At 52.2% G+C, this 17,222-nt stretch overlaps 2 protein-coding genes across 3 annotated transcripts in view; both read right to left on the bottom strand.

Annotated features, from left to right (window-relative positions):
- Positions 1 to 14,356, bottom strand: part of LOC125624845 (cation channel sperm-associated protein 4) — a 38,368-nt gene extending 24,012 nt beyond the window's left edge. The window contains exon 1 of one of the 2 annotated variants that reach the window (XM_075121398.1): positions 13,467 to 14,356. The gene's annotated coding sequence lies outside the window, so the exon portion shown is untranslated. The remainder of the gene's footprint in view (positions 1 to 13,466) is intronic. The other variant, XM_075121399.1, reaches the window with a different exon arrangement.
- Positions 996 to 5,549, bottom strand: LOC125624800 (uncharacterized). Its single transcript, XM_048826025.2, has 2 exons — positions 2,144 to 5,549; positions 996 to 1,554 (listed from the first exon to the last, which is right to left on the bottom strand). Exons 1-2 carry the CDS (start codon positions 2,724 to 2,726, stop codon positions 1,013 to 1,015), a joined length of 1,125 nt encoding a protein of 374 aa, XP_048681982.2. The 5' UTR covers positions 2,727 to 5,549; the 3' UTR covers positions 996 to 1,012.
- Positions 14,357 to 17,222: the final 2,866 nt, after the last annotated feature.

The following is a 17,222-nucleotide window of genomic DNA, read 5'->3' on the forward strand; positions in this document are numbered from 1 at the left end:
ACGCAATCAAAGATCTGCTGATATCAAGGGTAGTGACCCTGGGAAATGTGCAGGTCATAGTGGATGGCTTTGCTGCAATGGGATTCCCTAACTGTGGTGGGGCCATAGACAGAACCCATATCCCTATCTTGGCACCGGAGCACCAAGCCGCCGAGTACATAAACCGCAAGGGGTACTTTTCAATAGTGCTGCAAGCTCTGGTGGATCACAAGGGATGTTTCACCAACATCAACGTGGGATGGCCGGGAAAGGTACATGACGCTCGCATCTTCAGGAACTCTGGTCTGTTTCAAAAGCTGCAGGAAGGGACTTTATTCCCAGACCAGAAAATAACGGTTGGGGATGTTGAAATGCCTATATGTATCCTTGGGGACCCAGCCTACCCCTTAATGCCATGGCTCATGAAGCCGTACACAGGCAGCCTGGACAGTAGTCAGGAGCTGTTCAACTACAGGCTGAGCAAGTGCAAAATGGTGGTAGAATGTGCATTTGGACGTTTAAAGGTGCGCTGGCGCAGTTTACTGACTCGCTTAGACCTCAGCGAAACCAATATTCCCACTGTTATTACTGCTTGCTGTGTGCTCCACCATATCTGTGAGAGTAAGGGGGAGACGTTTATGGTGGGGTGGGAGATTGAGGCAAATCGCCTGGCTGCTGGTTACGTGCAGCCAGACACCAGGGCGGTTAGAAGAGCACAGGAGGGCGCGGTATGCATCAGAGAAGCTTTGAAAACCAGTTTCATGACTGGCCAGGCTACGGTGTGAAAGTTCTGTTTGTTTCACCTTGATGAAACCCCCCGCCCCTTGGTTCACTCTACTTCCCTGTAAGCTAACCACCTTCCCCTCCTCCCTTTGATCACCGCTTGCAGAGGCAATAAAGTCATTGTTGCTTCACATTTATGCATTCTTTATTCATTCATCACACAAATAGGGGGATGACTACCAAGGTAGCCCAGGAGGGGTGGTGGAGGAGGGAAGGAAAATGCCACACAGCACTTTAAAAGTTTACAACTTTAAAATTTATTGAATGCCAGCCTTCTGTTTTTTGGACAATCCTCTGTGGTGGAGTGGCTGGTTGGCCGGAGGCCCCCCCACCGCGTTCTTGGGCGTCTGGGTGTGGAGGCTATGGAACTTGGGGAGGAGGGCGGTTGGTTACACAGGGGCTGTAGTGGCAGTCTGTGCTCCAGCTGCCTTTGCTGCAGCTCAACCATACACTGGAGCATACTGGTTTGATTCTCCAGCAGCCTCAGCATTGAATCCTGCCTCCTCTCATCATGCTGCTGCCACATTTGAGCTTCAGCCCTGTCTTCAGCCCGCCACTTACTCTCTTCAGCCCGCCATTTACTCTCTTCAGCCCGCCACCTCTCCTTCTGGTCATTTTGTGCTTTCCTGCACTCTGACATTATTTGCCTCCACGCATTCGTCTGTGCTCTGTCAGTGTGGGAGGACAGCATGAGCTCGGAGAACATTTCATCGCGAGTGTGTTTTTTTTTCTTTCTAATCTTCACTAGCCTCTGGGAAGGAGAAGATCCTGTGATCATTGAAACACATGCAGCTGGTGGAGAAAAAAAAAAAGGGACAGCGGTATTTAAAAAGACACATTTTATAAAACAGTGGCTACACTCTTTCAGGGTAAACCTTGCTGTTAACATTACATACATAGCACATGTGCTTTCGTTACAAGGTCGCATTTTGCCTCCCCTCACCGCGTGGCTACCCCCTCAACCCTCCCCCCCCCCGTGGCTAACAGCGGGAAACATTTCTGTTCAGCCACAGGCAAACAGCCCAGCAGGAACGGGCACCTCTGAGTGTCCCCTGAAGAAAAGCACCCTATTTCAACCAGGTGACCATGAATGATATCTCACTCTCCTGAGGATAACACAGAGAGATAAAGAACGGATGTTGTTTGAACGCCAGCAAACATACACTGCAATGCTTTGTTGTACAATGATTCCCGAGTACGTGTTACTGGCCTGGAGTGGTAAAGTGTCCTACCATGGAGGACGCAATAAGGCTGCCCTCCCCAGAAACCTTTTGCAAAGGCTTTAGGAGTACATCCAGGAGAGCCGCGAATGCCAGGGCAAATTAATCCTTTCACATGCTTGCTTTTAAACCATGTATAGTATTTTAAAAGGTACACTCACCGGAGGTCCCTTCTGCGCCTGCCGGGTCCAGGAGGCAGCCTTGGGTGGGTTCGGGGGGTACTGGCTCCAGGTCCAGGGTGAGAAACAGTTCCTGGCTGTCGGGAAAACCGGTTTCTCCGCTTGCTTGCTGTGAGCTATCTACAACCTCATCATCATCATCATCTTCGTCGTCCCCAAAACGTGCTTCTGTGTTGCCTCCATCTCCACTGAAGGAGTCAAACAACATGGCTGGGGTAGTGGTGGCTGAACCCCCTAAAATGGCATGCAGCTCATCATAGAAGCGGCATGTTTGGGGCTCTGACCCGGAGCGGCCGTTCGCCTCTCTGGTTTTCTGGTAGGCTTGCCTCAGCTCCTTAAGTTTCACGCGGCACTGCTTCGGGTCCCTGTTATGGCCTCTGTCCTTCATGCCCTGGGAGATTTTGACAAAGGTTTTGGCATTTCGAAAACTGGAACGGAGTTCTGATAGCACGGATTCCTCTCCCCATACAGTGATCAGATCCCGTACCTCCCGTTCGGTCCATGCTGGAGCTCTCTTGCTATTCTGGGACTCCATCATGGTCACCTCTGCTGATGAGCTCTGCATGGTCACCTGCAGCTTGCCACGCTGGCCAAACAGGAAATGAGATTCAAAAGTTCGCGGTTCTTTTCCTGTCTACCTGGCCAGTGCATCTGAGTTGAGAGTGCTGTCTAGAGCGGTCACAATGGAGCACTCTGGGATAGCTCCCGGAGGCCAATACCGTCGAATTGTGTCCACAGTACCCCAAATTCGACCCGGCAAGGCCGATTTAAGCACTAATCCACTTGTCAGGGGTGGAGTAAGGAAATCGATTTTAAGAGCCCTTTAAGTTGAAAAAAAGGGCTTCATCGTGTGGACGGGTGCAGGTTTACATCGATTTTACGCTGCTAAATTCGACCTAAAGTCCTAGTGTAGACCAGGGCTTAGGACAGTACAGCTTAGCCCCCTTCCCACCCAGGAATAGCGATTCTAGTAGAAGCACATTTACGCCAGCGTGACCGCGTCCACACTAGGGGACGTTGTACCACTAGAATGACCTCATGCAAGCGGTACAACTTGTGTGTGTGGACATGGCCTTAAGAAGTGCTGCTGCTTTGGCTATTAACACTGGATAGAACGAGGCCCACGCCTGAATCGCTGTCAATACCGGTTTTTATTTGTATCACTAAAACAAGGGAAACTTGCCAGGTATTGCTGCCCTTACCCTAGTATCCGATGGCCTCACAATCTGAAATGTATTTATTCTCACAGCACCCTGGAAGGTAGAGCGGTGTCGTTATCCCCATTGTACAGATGGGGAAACTGAGGCACAGAGCAGCTAAGTGACTTGCCCAAGGTCACACAAGAAGTCTGTGGTACAACAGGGACTTGAACTCAGGTCTCCAAGTCCTAGACCACCAGGCCATCCTTCTCCTGCCATGAGTAACTTTTCTGGCTACTGTTTCATGCAACATCACACGTCCTAAGATATTTACAAGGGTCTAGAAGGCGCCGGCTCTAGGATGGGATTGTACAAGGTGATTAGGGAGGATTTTGTTCCTTCTACCTGGTTTTATGAACACTGACACCAAGCATCCAAAAACCATGAGTCAGCCCCCCCCCCCCCCCCAAAATGAGATTGGCTTAAAAATTAGGAGTTTTTTAGAAATAATATTTGGGGTTCTTCTGATTTGCCTTCTGGTGAATGAAAGGGATGGAGGCTGACGGGGAGACAGAATGGGGGGGTCTGAGGGAGGGAATGAACGGGGGACAGAGGCTTGGGGGACTGAGGCTGGTGGAGACTCAGTGGAGGACACATAGGACAGGGTCTGAAGATGAACTGAGAAGTGGGTAACGGATGGCAGGGGAGGAATATTGGGATGACCCAGTACTGAGCCGAAGCCTCAGCGTGAGGCGTAGGTGGCCCCTCCAGTAGCCCCCTTTCAGATGAGGGCTTGTCTGCTTGTCATTAACAATCCCATGACATTTTTCACAAGACAAAGGGGGATATCCCTGGCGCCATGGCCAAATTCCAGCTGGAGATACTGCCTTCTGCCAGTGTCCTGTCCTAACAACAAAGTCTTGTATCAATATCAGCCCCCTCCAACCTGCCCCCCATCTACCAGCATCCACGCCTCACCCCATGCCCGACTAGACCTCAGCTCCCAGGACCCATGGGTGCTGGAACTAGGGGTGCAGCCACACCCCCTGGCTTGAAGTGGTTTCCATTATATGCAGGGTTTACAGTTTCGTTCAATGGCTCCCAGTCAGCACCCCCACTATAAAAATAGTTCCAACACCCCTGCCAGGACCCAGTCTCCTTGGGGTGGTTGAACCTCTACCAGTAGGTCATTTTCCTCTGTTTTCATTTTTCTGCCTGTAATCACGCCCGTTTTTGCTGGGCCTGCAGTTGCGCTTTTGTCCCACCAGAGGCCAGTGGAAGGCTGAGGAGCAGGGCACGGCTGGTTCTCATCCCAGCCCTGGTACGTGCAGCCCTGATGGAAAGAGGGGACCTTCTCTAGTTCTGTTCCAGTGTGTTCACCATGGAAGACCCTGGAACAGCAGAGGGAGGGGAAGGTGGGAGGTAGTTGTGCCAATTAGGGGGAGCAAATCCCCCTCCTTCCCCGCCCCTGCCCCCCAGTTTTTACACTTGCTCAAAATTCCATTGGCCATGGAGCCGGGGGAGGCCCTGGTCCAACCACTTTTCAGCCATGGTCCCGTAGTATCTCAGTACAGCTGCTGCCAGAGTAATCCAGAGCATTGCCCTGTGTGCATGGTCCCAATGCCACTGAAATGTCACCTGTCCACCCCTCCATACAGCTGGAGGGGGTCCAGGCCACACTGCAATGAGGGGTCATGCGACCTGGTGCATGGGCTGACAATGTCACTCAGATTTAGCCCAGCCACCCTCCATCCAGACAGAGTTGCAGCCGGGCCAAATGGCGCTCCGACCTGGTGGACAAAGAGTCGGGTCCTGGATGGCAAAGCATGGGGGAGTCTGCCAAGAACTCGACCCCTGGTGGCACTGGCTCATGTGCTGTGTGGGTAAGAGAGAGTGGAGACTCCCCGGCCAAAAGAAATCGGGGGACCCTGCATGGGAGGAGGGGGGACAAATGGGACTGGCATGGGGTCCCCGCCAGGGGGTAGAGACTAGAATTTGCCCCCTCCTCTCAAGAAAGATCTGAATTGGTGTGACTGGTTGTGGGGGAGAATGGAGATGGGATACTTTCCCTACTGAACAGAAGCCTTCTCAGGGTTTGGATCATATCATAGGCTGCATTTCCTTTGCTCCCTGCAGATTCAGAGACTTGTGATCAGAGATCAGTTCCAGCTGGAACATTCAAGTTGCAGTGGGGGAGGTTTAGGTTGGATATTAGGAAAAACATTTTCACTAGGAGGGTGGTGAAACACTGGAATGCATTACCTAGGGAGGTGGTAGAATCTCCTTCCTTAGAAGTTTTTAAGGTCAGGCTTGACAAAGCCCTGGCTGGCATGATTTAATTGGGGATTGGTCCTGCTTTGAGCAGGGGGTTGGACTAGATGACCTCCTGAGGTCCCTTCCAACCCTGATATTCTATGATTCTATGATTCAAACCTGGATTTTTTATGCCCTGCACGTTCAGACGGGTTGGTATCTGGTGATCTGGCTTCGGTCCATGGTCAGCTTCCAACACCTGGGCATGTTCAGACAAGGCCTCTCTCTGGGCTGGTCTTCGCTGCAGTGTTAGCACGAGATAGAACTTGAGTGCTGCCCTTAACCCCACTCCTGTCCACACCTAAAAATCTCTAGCTCGAGTCAGGTGGTGTATTAGACCCAAGCTAACCGGCCTGTTGGGGGTTAAAGCTCAAGTGCTGCTGATACTCCAGCTCGTAATGCAGTGGGGACGCAGCTACCCTCTGCTGCTAACTAAATACTCCGCCCAATGTATTTGTTCAGTCACCTCAGCCCGGCAGCCCTCATCCCCCCCGCCCTCCCCCCATTTCACAATCTACAATATCAATGGGCGCGAGGCCCCTAGCAGCAGCTTTGGGGGTGGCCTGCCAAGCCCAGATGGATCCTGGCCATGCTTCCACACCCATTTCTGCTCCATTTCCCTCGCTCGCGGTAACATACTGGTTTGGTGTGAACGAGTGAGCAAGTGAGGCTGCCCTCTAGTGGCCAGCTGACCATTCCTCGGTGCCACAGCAAGCCTGCTCTCTGGTGGTTTTCTCATTTGGAGACTATTGATTATTACCTGGAGGCCCGGCTCAGGAACCCAGCCCCATTGTCCTGGGAGCTACAGACACAGAGCAAGAGGCAGCCTCTGTCCCAGGGAATTTGTGATCTAGCACGATGGGGTGCTGGCTGGTCCATGCCTGGGCTCCCAGGCTGTGCAATAAAATGCTTAGTGACCAGGTCAACACAATGAGATGCGTTTTGTAGCATCCTTTGCCCAAGGGTCACAAAATGCTTGGAGCAACCCCGTCCCTATGCGAAAGGCCTGTCCCATGTCCCCGTCCAGTGCCTGCCACCCTGGTCATTGCCAGCAGCCCCCTTTCAACTAAGCTGGTGACACTGGCTGATCCCATATGTATCTCGGAGACCACCCGCCTCCAGCCAGTCATAGGCTGGTGTAAGCCACACCCACTCGGTGAGGCGCTCTCTCCCCCTCTAGTGGTCAGGAGGCCAGAGACAGAGGTGGATGAGCCTGCTACAGCCTAGCTAACGAGATGGGTGCTGGAGCTCACGTTGTAGAAGCTCAACCTTTTAGAAGCAAAGGTCCTGGATTCAGTTAAATCACTACATGGGGGTGTGTGGCTCCTGCCCTCCTCACTCCAGATGGTGTGGAGAAAGTGCCTAGGGAAGTGTTATTTACCCCTTCCCATAACACAAGAACCAGGGGTCACCCAATGAAATTAACAGGCAGCAGCTTTAAAACAAACATAAGGAAGTACCTTTTCACACAACACACAGTCAACCTGTGGAATTCATTGCCAGAGGATGTTGTGAAGGCCAACTGGGTTCAAAAAAGAATTAGAGAAGTTCATGGAAGATAGATCCCTCCATGGCTACCCCTTTGCCCTCTCACACTATCCCTTTCTTCTTCCAGGAACACTCCATGCAGGACTGGACAACTAATAGGCTTGTGACATCACGGGGACCCAGGATGTGAACCCTGATTAGCAGAGAGGGGGAAGGGCTTGCCTGGATGAAATCATAGCGTTTTGCTCTGCATCCAGTTCACTTCAACACCGGTCAAAGAGTTGGAAGGATCAGGCTTTTGTTAAAGAATAATCCCCATCCCTGCAATTACAGGCAGCAAGAACCGCCAACACACATCTCTGACTCTTCCAATTAGTCCTTCAGCAGCACAGTGAGAAAGAGCAGCCTTGTTATTCCTCATATAACCAAGTTTGAAAGCACCTTTTCCCATCACAACAGCCCAAAGCCATATTTTTCCCAAATGGGAGGGAAGGTCTCACGGTTAGACAACTGGCCAGGGACCTGGGTTCATTTCCTGGCTCTGCCACAGACTATGCATGACCTGAGACAAGTTGCTTATCTCTATATGCCACAGTTCCCAGTCTGTAAAATGGAGATAAAGAGCCTTCCTTTATCTGTCTTGTCTCTTACTATGCACGTGTACAGCGCCTGGCACACTGGGACGCTGTTCTCCGTTGGGTCCTGCTGTCATCATTTATTTTCCCTTATTGAGATTCTGACCTCCCAACACCACCACCGGGAAGAGGTGAGAAGAGAAAAGGCAAATCTGTCCTGGCTCGATAAACCCCTTCCTAATATTTCCCTGTCCACAATTATTTCCAGCCACTTCAGTTAGGAAGGATGGTTCTTTATCAAGTATATATTTGTTTAAAAAATACATTCTGTATCACGCCAGAATTCCACTAGGGGGCAGTAAATGAGAGCATATAGCAGCCTGAAGGCGCTGCAGATGGTTTTTTTTGTCTTGTGCTGTGGACCAAACTCACTGTACCCAATACAAGCCAGTTCTCCCTGGGGTGAGAGAACTGGCTTCATTTGACACACGCACAGATTTTTACATAGCAATCTGTATCGGGCGAAGGAGTCACATTTATGCTGGTACAAATAACAGGGCTTTAGGGATCAGGGTCGTTCCCCTGCTAAAGTATGACTGGTCAATAACGAAGAGACCATGACACATTTTAAGCCTTTGGATGGAATCATAGAATATAAGGGTTGGAAGGGACCCCAGAAGGTCATCTAGTCCAACCCCCTGCTCGAAGCAGGACCAATTCCCAGTTAAATCATCCCAGCCAGGGCTTTGTCAAGCCTGACCTTAAAAACCTCTAAGGAAGGAGATTCTACCACCTCCCTAGGTAACGCATTCCAGTGTTTCACCACCCTCTTAGTGAAAAAGTTTTTCCTAATATCCAATCTAAACCTCCCCCATCGATGGAGAAAAGGCCATCAATGTCTTTTGATGCTGGGGTCATTTTCCCTTTAGTCTCACCCGGCCAGGAATTGCCTCTTGGATGCATAGCGACTGGAGGATGGCTTGGGAAATTAGCGACAAAGGTCTTTCCTTGCCTGATTGCTGAGTCAAAGCCAACCCAGGGAAAGATTTCGCTCTTTGCTGATGGATTGGCAGCCTGTGTGAAATGAGTTTGGTGGATCTTAGTCAGGATCCCAGTAAACCTGACATCCACATTGTGAGCATCTATTTTGCAGGCCTTTCGGCAGTCCCGGCAGACGGACTGAACGGGTTTGGAGATCAAACTCCTTCCTCTCCCCTCTAGAGGGCAGGGCTGAGTCACATGAGCTCTGTGAGAAGCTAGCATTGCTCTTGTCTAACCTGAGCTGTGGAATCACAAAGGGTTTTCAGACCAGCTCCTTTCACCTGCCCTAAAACTACTCAGACAACAAAGGAACCCCCCACCCTCCATCCCCAAGTCTTAACTCATCCTTATGGGCCTGATCCATGGAGGTCAATGGAATGATCCTTATTCACTCCCCAGTGCTTTGGATCAGGCTCTGGTCGACCTTGGGTTTGCCAAACCTAGCCAATAGTCTTTCCTCTCACTGCTGTGCCCCTGGCCCGGCTTGTGCCTCCCCTGGCGGCGGCTGCAGCTCCCCCAGGAAGCCAGTCTCCCCACTGAGCCACACACTTGCCCAGTTTCAGCCCAGGGTAAAGACGTTTCACAGACAATGTTTGATCCCCGCAAGCCGGGAAATGCCGACAGTCTGCTAGCTCAGGCAGTGCCCCTCCACTGCAGCTGGGATGCCACCCAGGCATATAATTATATCTAATTCCTCCCCTGCCGCGGCTGCGTTAACAAGACCTGCAGCTGCATACTGAAGGGGCAATTAATTGTCTTGCCCACGTAACCGTGGTTACAAGATTGATACAGGTGGCGGATATCGATGGCAGTAGATCTGTGGCAGCTAGAGGAGGACGGCACAAGGGGCAGTTCTGGGGGTGTTGTAACTTTGCATCCGGGAACCAGGGTTTTAACCAAAACAGCAACTATCGAGAGTCTCGCGGGGAAAAAACTCACAAGAGCTGGCAACACTGACAGGATCAGGGCCCATGGTGCTGGGAAGTTGTACAGACACGTGGCAGAAAGAGGGTCCCTGCCCCAAAGATCTTACGCTCTAGGTGGATACATCAAGCCAGTGAGGGGAGTGCAGGACAGCGGGGAGAGCGCCCGTAGCAGAGCCTTTACCCCACTGGGGAGCCCTGCAGATATTCCCCACCTGCATCAGCAGGGACCTGTGCTCAGGGCAAGTGTCCCATGGGCAGCGGAGATGTGACCTGCAGACTCAGCAGCTTTTTACCCTTGATCCGTATCAGAGCTGGGCCCAAAGAGAGACTCCACCTCCAAGCTCCTGGTACTTTGGATCTCAAAGTACTTTATGCACAGTAAGGAGCGGAGCGTGGCAGCCCCTCATGGCAGGCAGGGAAGTACTATCCTCCCTGCTTGAGGGGGGAAACTGAGGCACGTGGAGGGGCAGGGATGTACCCAAGGCTGAGCAGCAATTTATTGACAGCTTGTAAGTAAATCTGGATGGGTGGAGGCAGGGCTGGGGTTTGGTCCTTACTTGACAGAGTCAGAGAGGTTTTGCAGGGGGCAGAGCGGGTGGGCCCAGGGAGGCCAGCGGGAAGCAGGCACTCAGTGGTGGGTGAAGTCAGGGGAGCAGCAATGAGGCATAGAGTGGTGTCTCCTCACAGCAGAGCCACGAGACGGGATCAGTCCACCTGGGCACAGCCAAGCTCTCCCCAGTCCTGCTCCCTCCCCACCAGGGCTGGCCAGTATAGCTGCAGGATCCTCCCCAGCATGCCAGAGGTGAATGTCGAGCCCTGCAGAGGAGCCTACAGAGGGGCTGTGGCTGCCCCAGAAGTGCTGGCAGTTCTCCCAGCCTGGACTCAGGCGATGGGGAGAGGGAAAGGACGAGATTCGCTGAGCGCGGATCAATCTGCTCCGTGCTTTTGCCCATGGCTCCTGTCACCCCGCTCTGCCTGCGAGGGAGCCAAGAGCAGGGCTCGAGGGAGCCAAGAGCAGGCAAACGAATGACTCCATCCGACAGCGATGCTAACAGTGAGTGGCAGGTGGGTGTACACTGTGGTCAAAGGGACAGGCTAGGGGACCAGAGTGGAGCATGGGGAACTGGGAGCCAGAACTCCCTGGGTTCTATGCACTTCTCTGCCCCTGTCCTGTTGTGTGAGACCTTGGGCAAGTTACTTTGCCTTTCTGTGCCTCAGTTTCCCCATTCTCACTCCCCTCCCCACCCCCACAAGGCGCTTACGCAGATGACAACCCTAATTTTCAAAGGTGCTGAGCCCCCACATCTCCAGCTGATGTTCATGGGAGTGGCGGGCACCTGGCAACGCCACCCAAATCGCCTGCTGGGTGCACTGTGATCTTCAGGTGGAAGGTGCTGGTGCAAAGGATTTGTAATCCTACCAAACGAATAGAACAGGCGGGTGGGCTGCCCTGGACGCTGTCTAGGGGGCCAGCTCTGACTAAGTGTCTGCACCAAGTGGATGGAAACCATCACCCCCCTCACCCCAGCTCCGGTCAGAGTTGGTGGATGTGCACAGAAGGGAGAGTCAGCCGTCTCCCAGGATCCCCTCAAGGCTGCCGGCTGACAATGGCCCAAGCCCAGCTTTCCTGCATTGCTGAGCTAGGAAACTGGATCTGGGGGCGAGATGGGACCAGCTCACTAGCCCGTAACCCCAGGCAGAGCGAGGCTGCTCCCTGTCCCCCAGAAGAATTCATGAGGGGCTCAGACTCGCTCTCATCTAGAGTTACAGAGGAAATACCCAGGAGGCCAGTGACTGCGCACGTTGTTGTCAGCTCTGGCCCAGCGCCGCACAACAGGGCCCGGCCGCATACGGGCCGCACGTGATGGAAAGGGCATTACGGGGTGGCCAGGGCCACACCCCCTGTGCACTACAGCATGTAGGAGACCAGGGGAGGACATCTGTAGCCTGCATGGCACATGGACGCATGCGTAGCAAGGGGGCTTGACAGCTGGTGAGTCAGGGATGCTCCTCGTTAAGGTGGGGTCTAGCAACTGTAGGGGTCGGCCACAGTGACAGGATCAGAAAGGTGAATTACAGTAACCCACAGAGGGCCAGGGCCAGGAAAAGACCGCCCTTTTCCTCCATACCTGGCTGTATTGAAAGGCAGTGTGGTCTAGTGGGTGGGGCACAGACCTGTGAGTTGAGAGTCCTGGGTTCCATTCCCACCTCTGCCACTTGCCTTGGGCAAGTCACTCTCTCTGCCCCTACCTGCCTCAGTTTCCCCATCTGCAAAAAATCAGAATACTGTAAAGATACTAGCCTCCCTATGTAAATTGCTTTGAGCAAGGGGGCTGATCAGAGGTAATTATTACATGTCAGCCCTTGTGCCTGTTCTGGCCAGAATGCAGGAGGGCAAAAGCTGCCACAAGGTGGCAAAAATATCTTTCCAAGCCTTAAAATATCAAAGCTTTGGGGTTTGGATCAAATAATAATAATAATGGAATAGAGGGTGAGTGGGTGTAGCACATACCTGCCAACGCTATATGGCCCCTGAAAGCTGGAAGGGAGGAGACAGACATTATGGCAGCGTTTAAGTTTGCCTGATTAAAGAATCCAGTTTAATTATCCTGAGTGGCTGGCACGTCCGCCCAGGAACAACCTTTGATTCAAGGACAGTCCTAGGGAGGGACGTTCGTGTGATCAGGAGGGCAAAAGTCACCATAACACAACAGAGCGTGAGCGCACGTTATATTGTAAGCCCTCCAGGGCAGAGACTTGGGGTGCTGTTCCTATGTGGGTGCCCAATGGAGACCTGATCCTGAGTGACACTTTTGGGAGCTCCTGTGAGCCGCTATCCAATAATTGTGTGGCTCTCTTGGGGCACCGACACGTTGTCGGAGCTCAGCAGCGACGCAGTCTGAGCTGCGTTTTCGACATTGAGGGCACAAGGAAAGGGACCTCTGATCGCACTGAAAACAACTGGGGCCTGTCCGCAGTAGCAACCCAACCACTTTGAACACCAGGTGAAGGGGGCGTGCTGACCACCGCTCAACAATGGGTAATTTCTCTAGCTCGCGCAAAAATCCATTCTAAATAGGTGTCTCCAGGCATGCCATGCCACTTCTGTGCCTCAGTTTCCCCATGTGTTAAAAGTGGGCAACGCCACCTATCGCAACATGGTGGTTGGGATACACATTAGTACTTGAAAAGTGCTTTGAGATCCCCCGTGAAAGGCATTAAAGGAGTCAGAATTATTATTGAGCTTGGAAATCCAGGCTTGCTGAGACTGAGCTGCTTAAAATTGAGGAGAGCCATGTAGCCTTGGGCCCAGGTGTCTAATCAGAAGGACTGCACCAAGATAAATAACAGAGTGATTGTATGCTTTATAAACACCCCTAGCCACTCCCTGTGTATAAACTGGGGGGGGTGGGAAAGGCTGTCTGTGACACTTCTTTCCTTTGTTATAAAATGGGGCATAATGACAGTTATTGGCTTCCATACGGGTACCGCCCCCAGCTGTGATCTTGTCAGATCTCATAAGCTTAAGCAATATTGGTGGGCTGAGTCAGGCTCAGTGCCGAAATAAAAACCAATCGAGCAGCAGACAGTGGCTGAGAAGAGGTTACTCTTCCCTCTGAAAAATGATCCGACCAAGGGCCCCAGCGCGGTCACAGGGAATACAGTGAGACATCAAACCAAGGGCCTGACCGCAGAGGGGCTTTCCAAAACCACAAGCCTCCTTTTGCAAGAGTTATGGTGATATCCCCAGAATGGGGCCACATTCCAGTTTGGTTAAGAACAATGTTCCCTCCTGCTGTTTTTTCAGGTGGATACAGCATACCTGTTCACTTCCTGTCCTAAACTGTTATGTCTCGCTGTTAAACAGCTACCACGCTCCACTCCAGAGTTGGCTGCATTTCAGTGGTAGGTGAAAGGGCCTCTCCGCCATATATAAGATCATCCCTTATATGAATGCAGGATTGTTAGGGTGATGAAACCGAGCCTATATGGCAAAAGCGACAGTTCCCAATACGGCATTCGCTCAGCAAGCAGGTCCGTGATACCACCCCACTGCTGGGGTAGAATGAACTCCAATCTGCGTCAGGGACATCACCCCTTTTTGGCTCCTAGCTGAACCCAGCCAGGGGTGCTGGATCCCTACGGCTCAGTACTTCAGTCAGAAGAGCAAACCTTTGGAACCGAGCCTGCTGCATCCTGTGCAAAGTACTCTTAAGTGTCCCAGGGCAGAAGCCCGTCTCTCTTCTTCCTCTGTGTCATCGGGACTCCAGAAAGTTTCCTGGAACAAACGGAAAAATCTTTCCAGCCATGTGCAGCTTTGATTTGTGTCTGCTGTCTCCTCCTCAGACTGGGTGATGGGAAACAAGGGGCTCCGCTCCCCAGTCCCTCCTGGCTCTTCTCCGCCCCACATGTCCCTCGGGAGACGGCAGCTTAGCACACACCAGTGGACCCCATGTTTAAACACAAAAAAATGTACCCTGGACCCTGGTACGGCAGAAATGCTGAGCCATGATTCTGCGCTCCCTTACACTGGGCCTGACTTGACAACAATACAGCTACTCCGGATTTATGGGAGCAGAATCAGGCCCTGGACTTTATCTGGCCTGGCATTTTGCCTCCCACTGCATTTTCCTAGGCGCCGGGGCTGGGCAAACCCCAAGCACCAGGCCAATCTGGGCTGGCTTTTACTCTGAAGCGAGGCTTGGCTCTAGCCTCCCCCCACCTGTTTTTAACTCCCCTTTGTGTTGCAAGGGGGGAAAAGTAACGCAAAGTTGCTTTAAATTAGCAAACTCCTGACACAGAGAATAACCCCGGCCTGGCTACAGCGGCGGCGGCTCCTGCTGCTGCTGGTGGGTCTTGGCAGGGCCGGGAAACTGATGCAATCAGCTGTGATTAACAGAGGGGAGCGGCTGGGGATGACAGCACTCCCCCACCTGTGTTTGCCATTGTGTTCCTGTTAGCTGTTTGCAGGTGTTTGCTGGCGCCGGGCTGTCTGAGCTCCCGGCCCTGCTCCTTCCCCTCCACCCCGCCCCCTCCTGCTCTCTGGCTCGCCTCCAATTCCAAGTCCACTCAGCGCCTCCCTCTCCCATTCACACGTCGGCAAACAAGCCCAGGGACCGGGAGCAAAGGCGGCCCCAGTAACACTTTCCAGCCCTGCTCCAAGCCCCATCAATTACGCTTGAAATGCAATCCGGGGCAAATTCCTGTTTTTAAGGGGAGGGGGACAAAGGGATTTTTTTTGGGGGGGAGGGGGGATCATCTCTGTGTTGCTCGGTTCAAAAGAGCTTTCAAACATTCATTAGCTGGAGAATTCTCTTTGATCCCCTCAGGCCACACACCCACCGCCCCGAAAGGAACAAGTCTGGCGGGGCGCCCTCTTTCCGGGGGTCTGACTTTTCCCCTGTGTGTGGGTCAGGAGACGGGGTGTGCGGAAAGTTTGCCTGGCCTTAAATAGAGAGCGTGATTCCCACACAGGAGTCTTAATCCACTGCCCCAAGATGTGGGCTCCCCCAAATATTTGAACTCTGGATTTAGGGAGAGCAGATGTCCTGGTTTTATAGGGACAGTTCCGATATTTGGGGCTTTTTCTTATATAGGCTCCTATTACCCCCTGTCCCCTGTCCCGATTTTTCACACTTGCTGCCTGGTCGCCCTATCTGGATTCTGATTTTATGGCTCAGACCCAGAAGTGTCTCTTAGGGTTTATTTCTCAATTCGAAGGGGATTTTTGAACGATCACATATGTTCCCTCTTAGCTTCCTTCCCATGTGAGTCCCAATTCCAGGTTGGTTAATAACATCCCCACAGTATTTTCAACTGAATATCCCCTATCAAGTGAATATCCCTCTTCAGTTTCCTGTCCTAAATTATTGTGTAGCGCTGTTAAGCAGCTGCCGTGTGCCACCTCAGAGGTGACTGCACTTAATCCCAATGCAATTTGCTCGGGGGGGGGCACTTTAAGGATTCCTGAGGAGTGTGCACAAGGGGGCCAAGCAGGAGCACAGGCTCCCGCAGAAATCAGCAGGGGCACAGAACTCCTCCAGCTCCAGGGCCTGGGCAGGGAGAATTACCTCCTCCGGCCCCAGGACTGTGGGGTAAGAGTAAACTCGTTCAGCCCTGGGGCTGCAGCAGGGACACAGAACATCCCCCTCCAAAAGTCATAGGTGCTAGAACTGGGGAGGGGGCTGCTGCAGCCCCTGGCTCCAAGTAGTTTCTATCACAGAAGTGTTTACAATTTGGTTCATTGGCTCTCAGCACCTCCACTATACAAATTGTTCCAAAATCAGTCCAATTTTTATTCTTGGGTGTCCTGAATATTTCAGATCCTGGCTGCTCTGCATGGCATAAACAAGGACTTGCCTTCCCCAACCCCCAGCTTTGTGTGGCATCCTGTGCACTGTTGGTGGGCTAATGTTCTCCACCCCAGAGGTGGCTGCATTTCAGTGGTGCATGTATATCATTTACAAAACACGTTGGGATCTTTCATGGTGCTACAGACATGGAAAGTGCTGTAAACCAGCAGAAGCCAGGAAACTCACATGGAAAATAATAACCCTACTTTTCACTTCTGCAGCCTGCTCTTGCATTGGGCCTTTCAAATGAGGCTCTCAAAGTGCATTACAAATCATAATTCTCACAATGCGCCTGTGAGGTACGTGACTATTTTTTATAGATGGGGAAACTGAGGCACAAACAAGGGGGATGGAGTGACTTGCCTAAGGCCACCCAGTAAGCCAGGCCTTGTCTACACTTAAAATTTAGGTCGGCCGAGCTGCATCACCCAGGGGTGCAACAAATCACCTGATCCTGAGAAATGGAGCTACAGTGACCTAACCCCCCCGCATAGACACAACTTCTGTGGCCCAAGCTACTGTCACTCGGGGAAACGGTGTTCCTACACCGATGGAAAAACCAACGAGAACAGAATCTCCAAGGGCACCAGAGGAGGGCTGGGTTCCCTCTGGGGGCAGGGGTGGGAGGTGATAAATGCTCTTTTGTGCTAAGTCGATCTAGTGTCTAGATACTTGGGCCTGGACAGCCTACACTACACTTAACAATAAGTTGACCTGTGGGGCAGTGAAAAATCCACACCCCTGAGCACCGTAGCTATGCCAGCCTACGCCTACGTGGTGCCCGGTCCATTAGGAATGCCTCTCCTGCATTGACAAGCGGATCAATAATCCCTCACCGTTCCCACTGGGTATAGCATCCTTCCTGTTCCAAACAGAGAACATGTTCCACCCCTGACGCAGCTGCACTTCACTGGTAGAGGAACAGATTCCTTCGCAGGTGTCAGCAATGTTCCTCAATGCCTGGGGGCCTAACGGTAGGAAGCTAAATCCACATTTTGGCCACCTAAGCAGTAGCCTGATCTTCAGAGGCATTGAGTGCCCCCAAGTGCCATCAAAGTCACTCAGGAGCAGCGGGTGCTCGAGTCCTCAAACTCAGGCCTAGGGTGACCAGATGTCCCGATTTTATAGGGACAGTCCCGATTTTTGGGTCTTTTTCTTATATAGACTCCTATTACCCCCCACCCCTTGTCCCGATTTTTCACGTTTGCTGCCTGGTCACCCTACTC

This window comes from Caretta caretta, chromosome 19 (assembly GCF_965140235.1).
Source record: "Caretta caretta isolate rCarCar2 chromosome 19, rCarCar1.hap1, whole genome shotgun sequence".
NCBI lineage: Eukaryota > Metazoa > Chordata > Testudines > Cheloniidae > Caretta > Caretta caretta.

Excerpts from the sequence above, each read along its gene's own strand:
- LOC125624800 (XM_048826025.2), bottom strand. The coding sequence starts at position 2,726 with ATGCAGAGCTCATCAGCAGAGGTGACCATGATGGAGTCCCAGAATAGC. Across the intron at positions 1,555-2,143 it reads AGGCGCAGAAGGGACCTCCG|CTGCATGTGTTTCAATGATC; the intron begins GTGAGTGTACCT and ends TTTCTCCACCAG.